Source organism: Symphalangus syndactylus, chromosome X (genome assembly GCF_028878055.3).
Source record: "Symphalangus syndactylus isolate Jambi chromosome X, NHGRI_mSymSyn1-v2.1_pri, whole genome shotgun sequence".
Classification (NCBI taxonomy): Eukaryota; Metazoa; Chordata; class Mammalia; order Primates; family Hylobatidae; genus Symphalangus; species Symphalangus syndactylus.
This window is the reverse complement of record NC_072447.2, coordinates 63,551,533-63,569,760: the sequence shown is the minus strand read 5'-3', so window position 1 is coordinate 63,569,760 and position 18,228 is coordinate 63,551,533. Positions and strand designations below refer to the sequence as shown.

Below are 18,228 nucleotides of genomic sequence, written 5' to 3'. Positions count from 1 at the left end.
TCAGATACCAGGACAGTAAGCTCCTTACAGGCAGGGACTGCCTTGTGATTGATTTCTTTAAAAACAATAAGAAAAGCATAAAGTGTATTATGTACATTAAGAGAATGTCTGATAAAGGAAGAAACACCCATGTGATTGAATTTTGCATTCCCAGCACCTAGCTACATGTATGAATTAATGCTTCCTGCCCTGCCTACCCCTCACAGTTCCCCTCCGGGCCAGACCTCAGCCACATCAGTATTTTAATGATTGCACTGACATCTGGTGGTTATTTCCAGCTTTTTCTCTGGGCTGCTCCTGTAAGAGATAATGGATAGGTCTGTACCTCATATTCCATCAAAGCAACTTTTATCTGAGCTCTACAGTGACTAGACATGACACTCTGATTCATAGCAAGTTGTTGATAGCTGGTAACAGATGTAATGCTATTTCTTAAAAGGTATAGAGATTAGAGGCAGGAATGACGGTAGTGTGGAAGGGGTACGGTAAAATGATAAATAACATGAATAACTGAAATTTTGTGGGATTTTAGGCTTATGAGGGAGTCATTTTCACACAGAGGTGTCCTTCCTGAAATGATACCAACTAGGCCAAAGGCATTAAAGTTCTCAGTAGCAACAAGAAATCAAGTCAACACCAGTGCAGGTGTGATCAAATGTCAACTAGGGAAATTCTTAAAGTAAAACTTGGACACATGGTACACTGTCTTCCTAGTACTGTCTGGCTAACAGAGAGCAGGAGGAAGTGGGGGAGTGAGACACAGGAAAAATAGAGTGAGAAAGTAGGAAAGCTGTACTTCAAGGGGTAGCTTTCCATGTTCCAGCAAGGCATGAAAATGTCCGCAGATACAGCAACCTCCCAATACCTCACCCCACTTTAATCTACAGGGTAACTTCAGAGGATTTCGTACAGAAGACATTTTAATCCCAATATACCATAAAGAGGGTACTAAGAATCCTAGTATTCATGGGAGGACCGTTTTGATCACCCATCCTCCTCCTTGTACAAAGTAGCCGTAGGCAAGAGGTCTGTCAAAGCCCATGACCTTACATCATTAAGAGCTGAAAGAGAGAGAAAAACACAGCTCCCAGCCAATTCTCACATCATCAGGAAAGTATCACCAATGTATTAGGTAGGAACATTTAAGTAGCCATAATGAATGAGGTATCCGGGTATCTGGAACATCTCCAAAAACGCAAGCTGCCTCTCATTTGCCTCCTTATGGTAAAGAGTATTACTGAGTCTGTAAATGTGAAAATAAGTATTTAATAAATCTTTTTAAGCAGTGGGCCTGCCAGTAGGGGTTTGCAGTTGTGTTTTCTGCTACCCTCCCCTGAGCCTTCCACTCTGCCCCTGTAGTTTTCTGATCAGAAGTCAATAGCTACCAAGTTTAGGGTCTTTAGAAACACACCAGACACCAGGATGGATAAGGCTGTGCTTTATTACATGCATAATTACAAATCTGTGCTAAGTGAAAATGTATAAAGCAATGGCGACCTGGGTTTAAGCCACACAGAGAAAGGGCTGGACAATCCATTAACCCTTCTGCCAATGTCCATTCCATTGCCTTTAACATGATTGTTTCCATTTCTTACAATTTGCATAGCACTTACTTGTCAACTTACTTTGAATTCATTGTCTCAGTTTATCCTCACAACAACCCTGTGAGGTAGGTAGGGCAATTAACACTATCCCCATTTTGCAGATGGGAACACTGAGGCACAGAGCGGTTAAGATCTCGAGGCTAGTTAGTAGAAGCATAGGGAATAGAAATCAGGTCTCCTAACTCCCCAGTCCACATCTTCCTTTTTAGACTATGTTGCTCCGCATGACTAGGGAGCAGAATAAAGCGAGCAGTGAGCCATAGCTCTGGTTCAGGCTATGCCTAGGAACAGGCGAGAATAAAGCTAAGAAAGCATTGCTAAGGGCTAGCAACACTCAGATAAACAACTGCTCTGGACAGCTCAGCACCAAACTGCCTGCGGAAACTTGGGCTCTATTAGCTTTGGTTGAAGCTACTTTCTGGATGCCTAGTTACTGCTGATGTCTAGACATTAGCTTCAGCTGAACTTTCACCAATTCTCAGGCATTAAAATGTCGAGTCAGACATCTTTGGCTACTGCAGTTGGAGCAGCCCTACAAAGAGCTTACTACAGAGAAATTCAAATAGTGGCCCATGGGCCGGAACCCGGCCCCTCTGATCTTCCTGGCCTCGTTGGCTCACTCAACAGGTGGTAGTTTTCCCATAGCCAGAAATGAATGGGCAGAGGTAAGAGCAGGAGGCTGGCCTTGGTAAAATGAAGAAGAGTCACCCACATAACATCACTGTCCCCCTTAGCTGACGTGACCAAGGTACTGACAGGGCCACCTCCTTTCTGGCCTATACCTGGTTAGCAGCATAGCTTCAAAAGACAGTTTAAGAGAACAAAATATTAAACACATCATTTTAAAATCTCGAATGGAATAAATTCTTAATCATCACAAAGTCCCAAGGGACAAAATATATAATAAAAAGTAAATACATACTTATAAAAAAAAGCTGAGTGCTAAAAAGCCAGGACAATGGGAGAGAAGGGAAGAAGAGGGGACAAAGTGAAATGCAGGAAGGAAAAGGAACACGCTGGAAGGACCATTTATTTTGAGGTACCCTTAATGTGATAGTGAGGCTGAACATTCCCCTCTCAGGCCACACCCTCTTCTCAATTTTGCCAGATGGCATTTCACTCACCAAATCTTAGACTGCCTCTGAATTCCAACAGATTTGGACTAGTAAGTAATGCAGCTTAGCAGTAAATACTTCATATGTCTGCCTTGAGATGCTGAAGCCCTCATCACCCCCGACAAGTATTAATGGCTTGGCCCTCACAGAGGAACAAAGCCCCGTTGGTCCCATCAACTCAGACGTATCTTCCAGTTTCTGTTCTCAGAACAATCCTCTCCCTCCCACAAAGTCCACATTCAAAACAACATGCCTGTAATAAAAGAAAGAGAAATCTGAATTCAGGGCATGGTGGGGGGAGAGAAAGAGAACGAGACAGACAGCAAGGTGGGACGAGGCAGAGAGAGGAGAGGCAGAGATCTTTTTTTTTTTTAAACTCTCATATTTTTATATTATCACATGCTGTTTTTCTTCAAAAGGCCAAACTTTAGGCAAAGCATTCATTCAATGAGTGTGCACACAGAGGCTGAAGGCCCTTTGGCAGGAACTAAGAGGTAGGAATTTATGACTGTAAGATTGGGCTGGGTGACCTAATAGGTCCCATCCAAGAAATGCAAACTCCACACGTCATATACTTTCTTTCTTGGGTGATTTGGCAAAATTAGACTACGCCATGGAAAAACCAATTTTGTTCCCTACATCTATTCAAACCTTTACCCAGATCCAGATGTTTAGAAATGAGAATGTGGCCAGCAAACGTTTGGGGAGTAACTTAAAGTTGCTAACACCCATTGTTCTCAGAACTTCTCTCCTTGGAGCAAGCAACTGAAATATGAAACAGAGCAGAGTCAGCGATCACCCCAGGACAACTACACTGATTGAACTTCAAATTGACCCAGCTCCTGAGCTCTGATCTGAGGAACTCTCACTTTTTTTTCCATATATAAGGATGTACAAGGAGGCAAAAATATAAATTTAAAAAAATTTGCTATCAAAATTCAAGACAATCTATCTAAACCTTATAGTTTAGGAAATGGCAACAGATGCCACATTTCTTCATGAGCAGATGTCTTGGGTTGGCCCTATCCATAAAACCAGACTGCCCTTGAGCCAAACACTGCTTTGAACCACTCATTTGCTTAGAAAGCCTGGCCTTTGAAGCATTGCTTGACTTTTTCTCCCCTTAAGGCACACAATCAAGCAGTTTATAAATGCCAGAACGTATGTTGTAGGGGTGTGGGATGGCTTTCCTTCCACTATCTTACACCATTCAAATATTTTCTTACCAGGGCTTTTTCCACGGTCATAACTTTTAGTTTCTTCTCCAAAGGGAACTCAGGCAATCCCAGAGGTGGCTAAAAAAATCAAGGTTTGGCTGGGTGCAGTGGCTCACACCTATAATCCCAGCACTTTGGGAGGCTGAGATGGGTGGATCACGAGGTCAAGAGATCGAGACCATCCTGGCCAACATGGTGAAACCCCGTCTCTACTAAAAATACAAAAATTAGCTGGGCATGGTGGCGTGTGCCTGTAGTCCCACCTACTTGGGAGGCTGAGGCGGGGGAATTGCTTGGACCTGAGAGGCAGAGGTTACAGTGAGCCGAGATTGCGCCACTGCACTCCCGCCTGGTGACAGAGCAAGATGACTCCTCGAAAAAAAAAAAAAAAAATCAAGGTTTTAGGACACTTAAGTTCAGACCACATATTTAGACCTCCATTTTTTTTTTAAAGGACTCAGTATTCTACCTCCCACTTACTTTCTAAATTCCTAATTTTTCTCAGGATTTTTAAGAGCTCAATGTTCTATGCACCACCCAAAAGATGTTCTCCTGCTTCCTCTGAACTGATGGGTGGCTTGCATTTGGCTCTGATCCAGTGCAGGGGACCCAGTTCCTCACAAGACAGTGTGGTCAGTCATCAGTAAGTACTTTGGCAATATAAAATATGCTGGCTGTTTCAAGTTCTCACCATTGTCTTCGCTATCATTATTAAAAACTCAAGTTCAAAGATTGCACTGTTCATTTAAAAAAAAAAAAAAAAAAAAAAAAAAAAACAAGAGATAGTGTGGGATAACAAGTGCATCTTCCTACTCATCACCTAACAAAACAAGTGAAAATCAAGACTGAACCACAACAGGTGATTGAACTACTTAAAACATACAGCAGTGGTTAATTTCTATAATGGACTCTATTGCACACTAAGTTTTTGAAAACATATTTGACCCCCTCACACCTGAATGTGTTCATAACATCTTGGTTGTGAATTACTTCACGGCCTTAGATCTCACTAAGCCCTGGTTACTTCATCATGTTCAAACAGAATTGAAGATCTGCTAAGAAATGTATAGTATGCTCTGCTCTTCCTGTAAAGGGTTTAGATTCAGCCTTTGGTGTCAAAACAATTCAACTGCTTTTCAGTTCAATCACAAATTAATCGTCTGCTTCACCAGCTGGCAAATTCAAAGTATCATCAATGTCAGCTTATCTACCAGAGGATATCTGTTCTGTGGATCTTACCACCTCTACTCCACAGCTGGGCTGAGCCAGGATGCTGTGGCCAGAGAAAGAGGAGAGCATTGGAATATGTTTCTAACCAAACCTCCAAGTAGAAATGATCTTTAAAGTTGCCATTATTTTGTATTATCAGTCCCCTGCTTTTTCCCTCCAATATAACAAATCATGCATTAACTATTTCAGGTTCTTTAAATTCTTTAAATTGAAGATTTGAAGATAGAAAATATAGCAGTTTCACTTTTACAAATCTATAGACTCTCATTCCTTTTATGGCTGGATGGCTACCAGCTACTTACTTGGAAAATCCTAACTCCGTTGAAACACTAATTCCCATTCTTTTGTAAACTCTTCCCTTGTGTTAGGCAATTTTCTCATTTAATACCAAAATAGTCTCATCTCGACTCATTAATCTTTAAATCACAAACCATCTAGTCTTTTGCCATTGAGGTATGTGGCCATTTGATGCCACTGACAGTCCTCCCTATACTGGCTGTATTTGTTGCTTAAGCATGTCCAACTGTTAAAGTGGCAATGGCAGAAAGAACATTTTCCTTCTCCTCAAGACAAGAAACTTCAAATGTCAAGGTGCTGAGCTAGCAGTTGAAAGCTCTAGCCGCAATTAGCCAACCTTTGAGCCAAACCATAGGATTGGACATATAGTGGATACCATATATACCATAGCTACTTCTAGCATACAAGCTACAAGGATTCCTGAGAAGCTGAGGTTAATGAATGAGACCGATCAGGAGTGAGGTATCAAAGGGATATTGTCATTCTCTGGAGGGCCAATCGGTGCTTAGCATCTACAAAGTATACCTTGGCACAGTGTTATCTGATTTCTCGAATTTATTCTCTGAAGTAGCACCTTAACACTGGCTCATCTGTCTAAAATCAAGAACAAAGCCTAGAAGAAACACAAAAGCAAACTTGAGACACCCTCCTTATCGCTACTGCACTATGAAATATGACCAAACCTTTCATTGTCATTCAATACCAGAAATAGTAACATTTTCTGTTTTGCATACTTTAGTGGGGAAGGACAACTAATAAGACAGGTATTGGACCAGAAATGTACAGATAAGAACTTTGATTTCTGCACAATATACAGGGTAGTCAGCCAAATAGTCTCATATGAAGGAATCAGTGGCATGGAAAGGACAAAATATGTGGTTACTGAGCCATTACTATGATACAACATACCCCAGAGAGATTTTTTTCTTTTTCATCAAAATGCTAGAGTGATCTATTCACAAGGAAAAACTCTAGCGACTGCCTTGATTATTTCAAAGATGAAAATAAAATAACCCTTGGCTACCCAGTTCTGAACAAAAAAAAGAATTTCAGATTTTGGAAAGATAAGAACTAGGGGTAAAAACATCCTAGAATCAGGGATCAGCAACTCTGAAAATGAGGTACACTGAAGTGTTTGGGGGTAGAGGGTTGGTGGGAATATGCAGAATGACCGCTGATTCTGGGCTGGTAGGATGATGAGAAGTGCTCTTACCCCGGCAGTGAAATCTCACTGCCATAGGCATCTAGTGTGGAAATGGAGGCATGGCAGCAGCAACTGGGCCACATGGCAAAGAAAATGGCTGTGTGTCACCTCTGGTCCATGTGTTGTGAGACTGCTGAGCCTTGGTTTACAATTTAACTAGCCCTGGGAGTTATTTTTTTTTGTAGTAGGAATGATTAACCAGGAGCAGCGCTCAATCCCAAACAGAGGATTTGGTACTAAGGAGTAAGAAGTGGAACAGAATGGAGGGGGAGTAATTGCACATAGGTAAAACTACAGAAAACGAAATAGTGGTTGGAATGATGATGGTGGCTCTGTAATTCCACCAAGTGTCCCCAGAGTGTGATTTTTTTTTTAACTGTAATAAAGGTGGTATGAAATTGAGACAGGCACCTTTTCAATTGGATACAAGCACCTTTGGTGTCACCAGGCCTTGTCCATACCCCTGGGTCTTAGGATGGCTCTGCATTTTATTTAGAATTCTAAGGACTCTTGAGGGAGTCACAGCTGCCTATCCTGTTCCAACACCTTGAATATATTTGGAAGTATCCCAAGCCTAATTCATGCTCATGGGGACAACACACTGGCCTGTTACACATACTTATCGCTGGGAGGTGCAATGAGTGTCCAGTTATTCTAGTACTGGTGGTCTTTACAAAGGAATGCATGAGGATGCATATGTAGTTCTGAGTCTTCCCTGGTTTACCAGTATGCAGTCTAGACTTGGTTCCCTTTGCTGCTTTTACATATTCCAGAAGCCTAAAGCACCATCATTCATGGAGGTGGCATCTGGGTAAGAGAATTAGTTAGGACCTCACAAACATGTGAAACTCCTAGTCATTGACTTTGCTTAGAAGTTTACTAATTATTCATTTCAAGGAAGCTGGAAGAAATCATTCCTTGCTATTAACAAATTCATGGCAAAGTCCTTGTCTACCAGCTAACAAATGCCACCTGGAAAATTACCCTTTTTGCAGACAAGGAGAAAGCTCTATAACTTATCTTTGTGCACTTCAAAAGAGTACCAGGAACAAGCAAGCTATAAAAGTCAATCTCTCTAAATTCATTTAGAAGAGATTAACCAAAGCAGCATTGTCTTATAATCAGAAATTAAAATTAACATAAACATACACACATAACAAACTAATAATGCTAAATATTGTAACAGGAACAAGGATAACATTTGAACTGAATCTTCACAGTCTAGCAAATACCATTACTCTTTTCCTTCTGGCTTTCCTTTCTCTGGTGTGAAAAGCAAAGCCCCTTAGTTTACACTTCGTCTTCCAGTAACAACAGTTCGATACCAAAAGAGTGACTTTTTTGTCAGTTTCCTACAGGTTATAGGTCAGGACGGTTGGAATTTTTCTTGCATAGTTTTCAGTGATTGCATATTGGCTAACTACTTTTTAAGTTAAAAAAATCTTTTAAAAAACAAATATAATTAAACCATAGCAATCTTATTTATTCTTTCATGAAATCTTCCTAATGTAACATCACGGAAGCCTAACTGTAATTTCTCCTAAAGAGAAAATTAATTTCCAGAGATTATGTAGTGCAACTGGTTAACTTGTAGGAAAGAGACAACACACTAATGTGACTTCACCATCCAAATATGGAAAATGTGTTTTGGGTACCCAGTTAATAAAACATATCCATGGTCTGTAATGTCCTTCCCGCTTTACATCCAGAACTCTATGATTCTAGTTGAAGAGAATGGAATCAGGATCTTGGTTCGCCATCTGTGCTATATGCTTTAACACATCCTTTTTGGTAATGATTCCAAGCAATCGCCTAAAAGACAAACACGGTACAACAAAACAAAAATAAATCTGTAGTTAAAATAGCATTCCCAAAGGTGATACTTGTCCTCCTCAGTCCTTTTCAACTTTGTCTTTGATCACTAGCTGCCCTTTCAGTATGAGATCACAGGAGTAGGACATGTGCCCCAGGCCAATAGGATGATGTGTGGGTTCCTAAATGTATGCAAGTGTTTCTACCTCTAGGTCGCAGACCCTGCGATTTCCTCTGGTTTAAATACTCTTCGCTACATATCTGAATCTTATCTACTGCAGCCCAGTTCAAACGCCCCTATTCCAGAGCACCTTCCCTGATTCTATGAGCCAGCAGGAACTCTGCCCTCCTCACAGCAACAGCATACACATTCTTTGCAAGCCTCCTCAGTGGCACTTGTCCTCTTTGCTATTGTACTATAACCACTGCTAGGTTCTTGCCTTCCTTAAAACACTGCATGCTCCTTGAGGGCACAGAAACGTCTTATTCATTTTTGTGTCTCCCTGGAATCTAGTGGAGTACCTTCTTATATGGAGCAGGGATTCAGTAGATGTTGAATGAACCAGTTACGGAACTCTCCTTACTGATTTAAATCCTGTAAGGCATCTGTTACACCATTTAGAAATTTCAGAGGTGAAATTCTTATATAATTGCTGGATTAACGTAGCATGTTTGGGAAAAAAATCCACCCCTCTCCTCAACCTCCTTTCTTTTCCAATAAAAATAGAAGGGTTCCCTTTACTGGATAAGAACTATCCAGGAAGGAAAGAGCCATGGGCCTGGGAGTCGAAGACTTGTGTTTAAAGCCTTTCTCTACTATTTATTAGCTGGGGAACTTTGTATAAATCTCACCTCACTGAAACTTGGTTTTCTCATCCTCAAGTAATAATAAGGAGATTGTAGGGAACAAACACCCAGCAAATACACTATTACCTGATGCTACTGTAATTTCAGTGCTGCTTATGCACAAAACACAGCTGTTTCCTTTGTCAGGGAGGAACTGAGTTATTTATAATATGCAACCAGCAGTTCACATCTCTCAAACACATGTTCTTTCCCAAACTCCCTTTACATTAATTATGATTTAAAAAGCCTATCCACTTTCATCTCAGAGCTTCAAAAAGTCCTAAAAGTGCTACTAATGTTCATTTAAACTGGGTTCTACTTCTTTCTACTTCTTCTCTCTCTGCATTCTCTTTTCTCCTACAATCCAATTTGACTTCACTCAAGACTTCTTACCCGTTGTGTGTAACCAGGCACTGCCGCAGTCCCAGCTTTCGGAAAATATCCACTACGATCTCCATGGGTGTAAGGTCAGTCACAGTGAAGGGGCTGAGATCGAGGATGTTCCGAAGCTTTAGAGTGGGTGGAGTGTATGGTGGCAATGGAGGAGAATGCTCCGTGAAATAAATGATGGAAGTGCTAACAACCCCATCCTGTTTCTTTCGAGCATTTTCTATTCAAACAGAAGGAAAAAACAAATTAAAGACGGACGTGCTAGTTCTATCCTTCTAGCTCCTAACCAGTCCCCCCTTCCCTGTCTTGCCCCATTTCATGCATATTTATTGAGTTCCACAGCGGTTTCCACTATCCCCTTTCTGAAATCCTTACCAATTGAAATAATGAGATCTCTTCGGAGGACAAAGCCCACAAGTCTTTGGGACTCCCGGGATACCACCACTGGGAAGCCACTGTAAGTGGTTTCACTGATTATGGTCTCTACATCTTCCACAGTCATACTGTCCTGAGTAAGGACAGTCAACAAAGGATCATTTCTCCGGGGTTTCATCACATCCATTGCCAGGGTCTTATGAGCAAACTCTTCTTTGGCTTCAAGAAAGGGGTATCCATTGAGACGGATGTGGGCATCATAGATGCCCTCCCGCCCAAGAGCATCTGCCACCCACTTGCTTGTCATGGCTGCAGCCATCAGAGGCACGATGTATTCTAAGCCACCAGTCAGTTCAAACATTATGACAACAAGAGAAACAGTCATCCGAGTCACTCCACCTGCAAAGAAATAGACACAGTCTACTCAGGTAGGCAAAATACAGGATTCTTACAATTATGGGCCTTTCCAGGAAAAGCTGACCTACCAGAAACAATGAGGTCTCACCTACAACTGTGCAGACCCCAGAGATTGCAAGAAAGCAAGGTTACAATGGACACGATTCAGAGTTCTCAAAATAACATCTACAAGAAGGCTTCTGTTTTTCTTTTCTTTTTTCTCTTTCTTTTTTTGAGACGGGTTTTGTGCTCTGTCACCCAGGCTAGAGTGCACTGGCATTATCACTACTAACTGCAACCTCCATCTCCCAGGCTTAAGTGATCCTCCCACCTCAACCTCCTGAGTAGCTGAGACTACAGGCACGTGCCACCACACCTAACTAACTTTTTATTTTTTGTCGAGCTGGGGTTTCACTATGTTGCCCAGGCTGGTCTTAAACTCCTAACCTCAAGTGATCCTCCCACTTCTGCCTCCTAAGTAGCTAGGATTACAGGTGTGAGCTACCATGTCCAGTCCAAGATGCCTTCTTGTTTCTTTGTTCTTTCATTTTTCTGTTGCTTCTTTTCCATAATTAGAAAATACATGCCCATTGTGGAAAATCCAGAAAATATAAAAGAAAGTCATTATCTATTAGCTCACTGCCGATAAATAAGCAGAGTAAAAATTTTGAATGACTTTTTCAAGTTTTTTTCTATGCAAAAACATATGTTTTTTAATGAGTGAGCTCACATTATATGTTTAATTTTCTGCCATGTTTCCCCCTCTACTTTATGTTGGGAACATTTTGCATATTATTACAAATTTATATAACATCATATTTTAAGATGTTAAACATATTAACATTATATTTTAAGATGTTAAACATATTAACATCACATTTAAAGGCTGCATTGTATAACATCATATGGATGTACCATAATTCATTTAACCAGTCCCTCAAGTGCAAATTTAGGTTGATTCTAATTTTTTGCTCTTATACTATGACACGTATTCTTGTGCAGATATCTTTGTCCAAATTTCTGATTATTTCCCCGGTATGAGAGAGTAGAATTCCTTTTCTTTTTTATTATGATTTTCATTTTTATTTTTTTTAGTTTCCTCATCTGTATACCAGATGCTTTCTTAATGTGCTTGGAAAATGGCAAACCTAACTGGAAAGGGATGGGCATTTAAATTCTCCTACAGTCAATTGTGTTTAATAAACTCTTCTGTTGTATGTCACCTGTGTAGCAACTTGAAATTAATGCAAACACTGCTCACCTAAGCAGGCTGCAGCCCCAACCATTGCATAAAGGCCGGGAGTGATGCAATCAGCTCCCTGACTACACCAGCTATTGAAGACGGTCCATTCCTGGTGGTAATAAGCCAGTTGTTCCATTCCTACTCCTAGAAGTCGACCTGCTATAGCACCAACAGCCATGCTAGGGATAAAGAGGCCAGAAGGGATCTGCAAAGAGAAAGCAATAGATGGTTAGTGAGAAATGATGTGATTACTTGGCACATGGTAAGGGCTGGAGGACTGACCCTCTGCAAAGCAAACAGGCCAATGACAATTTAACTATGCACTATGCTAGCAAGTGGCTGTAAAGATTTGTGTAACACTACAAGGACTAGAGGTTCTCTGGGACGTGCAGGCAAGGACGACTGCAAAGAAGCTTACCCTGATTCGGGGTCCATCAGGCAAGAGCCTGAACTCTCCAGACCAACACAGAACTGGAGGCAGAAATTAGGCCTTTCCCAAAGAAAAAGGAAAATAGATGGAGTTTCTCATATATGCAGACATTTCCACCAATTTTGAATTCTTATCAACAATGACTACCCTTTATTGAGTACCTACCATGTTCTATGCTGGACGCTCTACATGCAAGATTCATGGGTTCTTTATAACCCCAGGAGGCAGGCATTATTATTCCCAAATGCCAAAGAACCTAACGTTCAGAGAGGTTAAGTAACCCACCCAAGGTCAAGATTTAGTAAAGACTGGTGCTGGGATTTAAATGGAATGCTCATAACCATGCTCATTATTGAATCTTAGCCCATTGCTCACACAAAAAGGATATAGCACATGAGGTTTCAGTCTATTTTGTAACAGTAAAAAGAAAGATTAAACAATTAAAAATTTTTAATGAGATCATGACTATGGTTACATGATTAACCAAAAATGGAAAGCTCATCTATCTCCCCACTCTTTTTCTTGACTCCTAGGATAATATTGTAAATTCTTAATATTCTGTACTGAGAGAGGGAAATGATGATAAGGATAACCAAAACAGCAGATTCTTTTAAAATAGCCTATGTTTGATTTTGGAATGCATTTGAATCTGGTGTTCTGATGGTTTACAAATTCCCTTTAAGTGAAAGAATGCAGGCATGAGATGAAAATTAACTCAAGAAGCACTGCAAAACTTCTCAGGGTCTCCATCCCTTCCCTGTATTGAGGGGATGGATGGCGTCATCTTAGAGAATACAGTAATGCCTAAACTGAGTTGCTATCTCTTCTGGCTTGAATCTCCATTTATCTAGAGAATAGAGGAAAATAACTTGGTAGTTAGGGTGCTAAAGAAAAGAAAGAAACAAACGAAAACCTAGAAAGGAGGAGGAAAATACCTTAACAAATTTTCTTTTCTGGCTTCTTCTGAAACATGGAAATGGTAACAGGTACCGAAAGTAAAACGTGCCAGCCTGATGTCCACTTTTGATAGCTTAAATATTAACTAAGGATCACCTGTGAAGTGGATCCCACTTCTTGACAATTGAACATTGATACCACTGTAAAAACTATATTTAGCTATATATTGGGTTGAACCACAGGAAATTGCCATTTTAGCAGTCAAAATGGCCGAATCCCAGCAACTTCTTTGGTTCAATCAATATTGTGCTTTATTGGTAAACTCTAAAGCCACCCTATAAGGAGTAACACTGTGCCGGTCAGATATCATTTTAATATGAAATGTACTGGAATAAATACCTCACCATCGTTTTTGAGGGGCAAAATATGTTTTCCACAGAAAAGGAGCAAACATTCTTCCTAAAATTTCATCACTGAGGCTGGCATTTGGACAACTCAAGGCTTTGACAATTTGAGATACAGGTACAATTGTCTAGCAAATTATGAGAACGTGTGCGGTAAAAGAGGCTTTGGGGGTGGGAGAATAATGTGAGGGGGATTTGAAAGCACCATATGAGGTATCAGGATTGTATGATACCTGGGCTCTGCCCTCCAAAACCCACAGCTACGCATGCAGCCACTGAGTCCCAAAAGAATTCCTCACCTTCATGCCAAAGGTGAATACAGTAATGACAATTTTCAGTATGAGTGTTAAAGCCAGCTGCCACATTGCACTGTAGACTCCCACGCCAGCCGGTCTGTCAGGCAGTTCACCCCCCTTGCTTGTGTTGAAACGGTTCTCATAATCACAGAGCTTGGAGGAGTCCAGAAGGCCACAGTCATTAAACAGCTCAGAAATGAGCTCACTTGTGCTCATCCGAGTGTATTCATTGGGGAAAGCCAGGATGGCAGTGATGGCTGTCACGACGAGTACCTCTATGACAGGATACTTGCCCAACTGGGTGGTCTTTCGCTTCCGACACCAGGCAATGTTTGTGCGGATAAACAGCGCTCCCCACAGACCACCAAATATGCCCAGCAAAATGAATGGCACGAGCTCAAAGAGATGCCATGGGGTGTGAAACTCCACATAAAATAGTACCAGGCGGCTGTTCCCAAATGGATTGATGGAGCGTAGAGTGAATGCTGCCACCAAGGCAGCAAAGAATGAACGCCACAATGTTTTGAGGGGAAAATAGTAGCTGACCTAGAAGAAAGAAGGTGAGAAAGCAAACTCAGTCAATACGCAGAAACTATTTCAGGTGAAATGTTGTGCTGTAGGCATGAGAGTCAACTAATGGATGAAAACTGCCCACTGGATTTCTAGTCACATGGTAAAGCACCAAGCTGGGGAGAGCACTCAGGGACTGGGATATACACAGATATCATACATTATATACAAAATTACTGCTCTGCAATGTACAAAATTCCTGATATAAAAGCATGCACATGCTGTACAATGAAAAGTTGTTACCTCTTCAAGGCTGAATAATACTCCACCTATAGGTGCTCCAAAGGCTACAGATACACCAGCTGCTGCTGCAGCCGACAAGACCTACAATCCGAAACTCAGAATTAGTGACAGAATAATGCTGCTTTCCTCAATCACTCAATCACATTTTTAGAAGAAATGTTAGTAGTTACTGAACATTTAAAAATACCTTTATATGCTCCATATCATCAAAAACAAAATTCAAACACTGTATGCTGAATTTTGAATACACATGCATAGCTCACATGCTTGACCAGGTTAAGAGGACCTTTCCTTTGTAATTCATTTAGCCATGTGCTTTATTCTAAATTATGACCCCCCCCCATCTCCCATACTCCCAATTCAGTAACTGCATTTGAATTTCTAGGCCTATTTGTTCACCATCTAAATGACGTACCTACAGTGATGTATTTATTTATATAGCACTTTGTAAAGGAATGCTTTTTAAATGAGATGTTCAAGAAGGCTCTAATGACATAAAACTGAAGTCACAATTGGTTCACAGTTATTCAGCAGCTGCAAGTATTCATGCAATAGGTATTTACAGTCTCCTGTACCATGTGTCCTACTCCATGCCCAATAACCTATGGACACAGAAATAGGGAGGTGACTAGATTTTTAAGAGAAGACTTAAGATATCGCAAGGAAAGGGACTAGGAGAGAGTGGGAGAGAGTGGGAGAGGAAGAAGGAGCCAAAGGGAAAAAGTGATAAAGAGAGAAAGAGAGAAAGAGAATAGTGATACTTAGAGACCTCCACCTCTGTGTAGGTGTGTATACACATGTAAAATGTACATGACAGACACTAACAATGGCAAACAAACCAAAATTAACAGATGGACCAAGTCCTTTCATTGGATTCTGGTTGCTATGGAGAGAGATGATTTGAAGAAGTAAAGAAATATTTTAGAGAAAGTTGAACAAAATTATGAGTTTTGAAGAATAAAAAGGTCCTTGGCAAAATAAGCATATAGGATTATCTGGGAGAGTAGGATGGCTCAGGAAAATGATGGGGAGGAAAGAGTGGAGTCTCTGGCACTAGCTGTAAGGGCTTTGAAATTCCTAGCTACAATGGCTTTCATTTAAGAAAGATGAGGACAGCCAACATGCAACTTGAGAAAGGGGATTTCAGTGACTATGTTTAGGACGAATTAAGAGACAGAAAGAATCGGGGTGGCTAGTTTGTTTTAATTTTATATTGTAGAGTGGAGTCGGTCTACGCCCTTCTTTCTCAAGTCTGTTTTACTCTCAACCATCTGCCTACTTTGACAAGGCCATAAGACAAAAAAGGTTGCCGCAAATGATGAAAGCAACAGGAAAAAATAACTGGAAAGTCTAAATAAGTGCTAGAAAGTAAATTTAAGATTCAAATACTAGCCGGTTGTGGTGGCTCATGCCTGTAATCCCAGCACTTTGGGAGGCTGAGGCAGGAGGATCACTTGAGCCCAGGAATTCAACACTAGCCTGGGCAACATGGCAAAACCCAGTCTCCACAAAAAAATTCACAAAATCAGCTGAGTATAATGGCATGTGCCTGTAGTCTTAGCTACTCGAGAGGCTGAGGAGAATTGCTGAAGCCCAGGTGATGGAGGTTGCAGTGAACTGAGATCACACTACTGCATTCTAGCTTGGCCAAAAGACTGACACCCTGTCTCAAATAAAAAAAAAAAAAAAAAAGATTCAAATACTGTCATGCACCACATAACAATGTTTCAGTCAATGATGGACCACATACAACATGGTGGCCCCATAAAATTATATTATATTTTTACTGTACTTTTTCTATGTTTAGATGCACAAATATTTACCATTGTGTTATAATTGTTCACAGTATTCAGTATAGTCACATGCTGTACATGTTTGTAGCCTAGGAGCCATAGGCTATATAATAAAGCCTAGGTGTGTAGTACGCTAGACCATCTAAGTTTGTGTAAGTTCAATATATAATGCTTGCACAGTGACGAAATCTCCTAACAATGCAATTTCTCATAACGTATCCCTGTCACTGAGACATGACTGTATTCATACGAGTCTAGCTGGAGAAATATATGGCATCTGTACAGAGAAACAGCCAAATCGAATTCCCCTCTTATTTTATTAGAAACTATTTGAACAAAAATGCCAATTTTTAGAATGAAAGTCCCCAGCAATCTGTAGTTTCAAATTCACCTTCATCCATGCAAAACCAGCAATAATCACCACTTCACTCTTAACCATTATAATATATATTTTTAAAATTTCAAACACAGAAAAGGTGAAAGAATAGCACAAAGAATTCCTATATATCTTCATGTAGATTCTGTAATTGCTACCATTATTGCATTTGTTTTATGATTCTATTTTTTTCTGAAGAATTGGAATTTCACTCAGAAAAGTCAGTTGCACATATAAGGCTCATGTACCCTGAAATGCTTCAGTGCATGTAGGATATAAATGTTTTTATGTCCTAAAAGCAAAGACAGTCTCTTCCATAATCACAGCTCAATGATCAAAATAGGAAATTTACACTAATAACTGTTATTTGATCTATAAATCTCATTCAAATTTCATAACTGTTCTAATAAAGCCCTTCTAGAAAAAAAATGTTTTCTCAACTCTTCCCTTCTGTTGAATGTCATTCCCATTTAACAACCTCACCAATTTAACACTGCCTTTAAGTCCCTCTACCGCGTGACAGGTAGTTAAACAATCTACTTATATTTCCCCATCTTCTCTCCTGCTAGCTTTCCTCTCCTTTCTAATGGTGCCAGGACCTTTCTCCCTTGAACCAACAAAATTTATTCTATATTTGAAATCTCAATATCTTTGAGTTTCCTTCTGGGTCTTGTGGTTAATTTTTTTTTCTTTTTTGGTTTTCATAAGAAATCATCAGGTTCCTGTTTTGTGAAAAATCCTTTTAAATGAAATGATCTTGGTCTTGACCCATTCCATATGTGACTTCTTTGTAATTCAAAGAAAATAAAGCAAGAGCCATTATTTTCTTAGGCCCTTAATTATAGCAAGAAAAAAGTAAACCAATGACTTGGAACTTTTTTTAAAAAAAGTCCTTCCTCCTCAAAACAGCATACATTAACAACTGCATAAACATGACAGCCACTACAGAGCTGCTGTGGCGGGACTAATTTAGCTGGGCTGAAACGAAAGGTAGAGAGAGGTCCAATACAGAGAGAAACTAATTCAAGTGTAGTGTTAGATAGAAATAGAAGGTGAAAAAACCGACATCTGAAACATACACTGCACTTATATGTACTACTCCATAGCAATAAACAACTTATTTTAAAATCTATTCTTTCTGTAACTTATTTTGTAAGAGAAGCAATATATACTTGAATAGATTACATACAATAAAAAGTTAAAATCCTTACTTCTCCTTCACTACCCCTCACTCTCCCACTCACCATAGATAAAATATTTTTAACAGTTTGGAGTAGGCCAGGCATGGTGTCTCATGCCTGTAATCCCAGCACTTTGGGAGACTGAGGCAGGAGGATTGCTTGAGCGCAGGAGCTCGAGACCAGCCTGGGCAACATAGTGAAACCCCGTCTCTACAAAAAATACAAAAATTAGCTGGGTTTGGTGGTGCATGCCTGTAGTTTCAGCTACTCTGGAGACTGAGGTGGGAGGATCATCTGAGCTAGGGAGGT

General features: G+C 40.3%; 1 protein-coding gene across 4 annotated transcripts in view; it reads right to left on the bottom strand.

Moving 5' to 3' along the window:
* Positions 1-1,423: 1,423 nt before the first annotated feature.
* CLCN5 (chloride voltage-gated channel 5) overlaps positions 1,424-18,228 on the bottom strand; it is a 162,254-nt gene continuing 145,449 nt past the window's right edge. For 3 of the 4 annotated variants that reach the window (XM_063634724.1, XM_055268041.2, XM_055268042.2), the window contains 6 exons: positions 14,570-14,650; positions 13,760-14,302; positions 11,748-11,934; positions 10,091-10,489; positions 9,719-9,935; positions 1,424-8,479 (listed from right to left, as the gene is read on the bottom strand). In XM_063634724.1, the coding sequence (XP_063490794.1) occupies positions 8,389-8,479; positions 9,719-9,935; positions 10,091-10,489; positions 11,748-11,934; positions 13,760-14,302; positions 14,570-14,650 (1,518 nt within the window). In that variant the 3' untranslated portion in view covers positions 1,424-8,388. The remainder of the gene's footprint in view (positions 8,480-9,718; positions 9,936-10,090; positions 10,490-11,747; positions 11,935-13,759; positions 14,303-14,569; positions 14,651-18,228) is intronic. The other variant, XR_010119611.1, reaches the window with a different exon arrangement.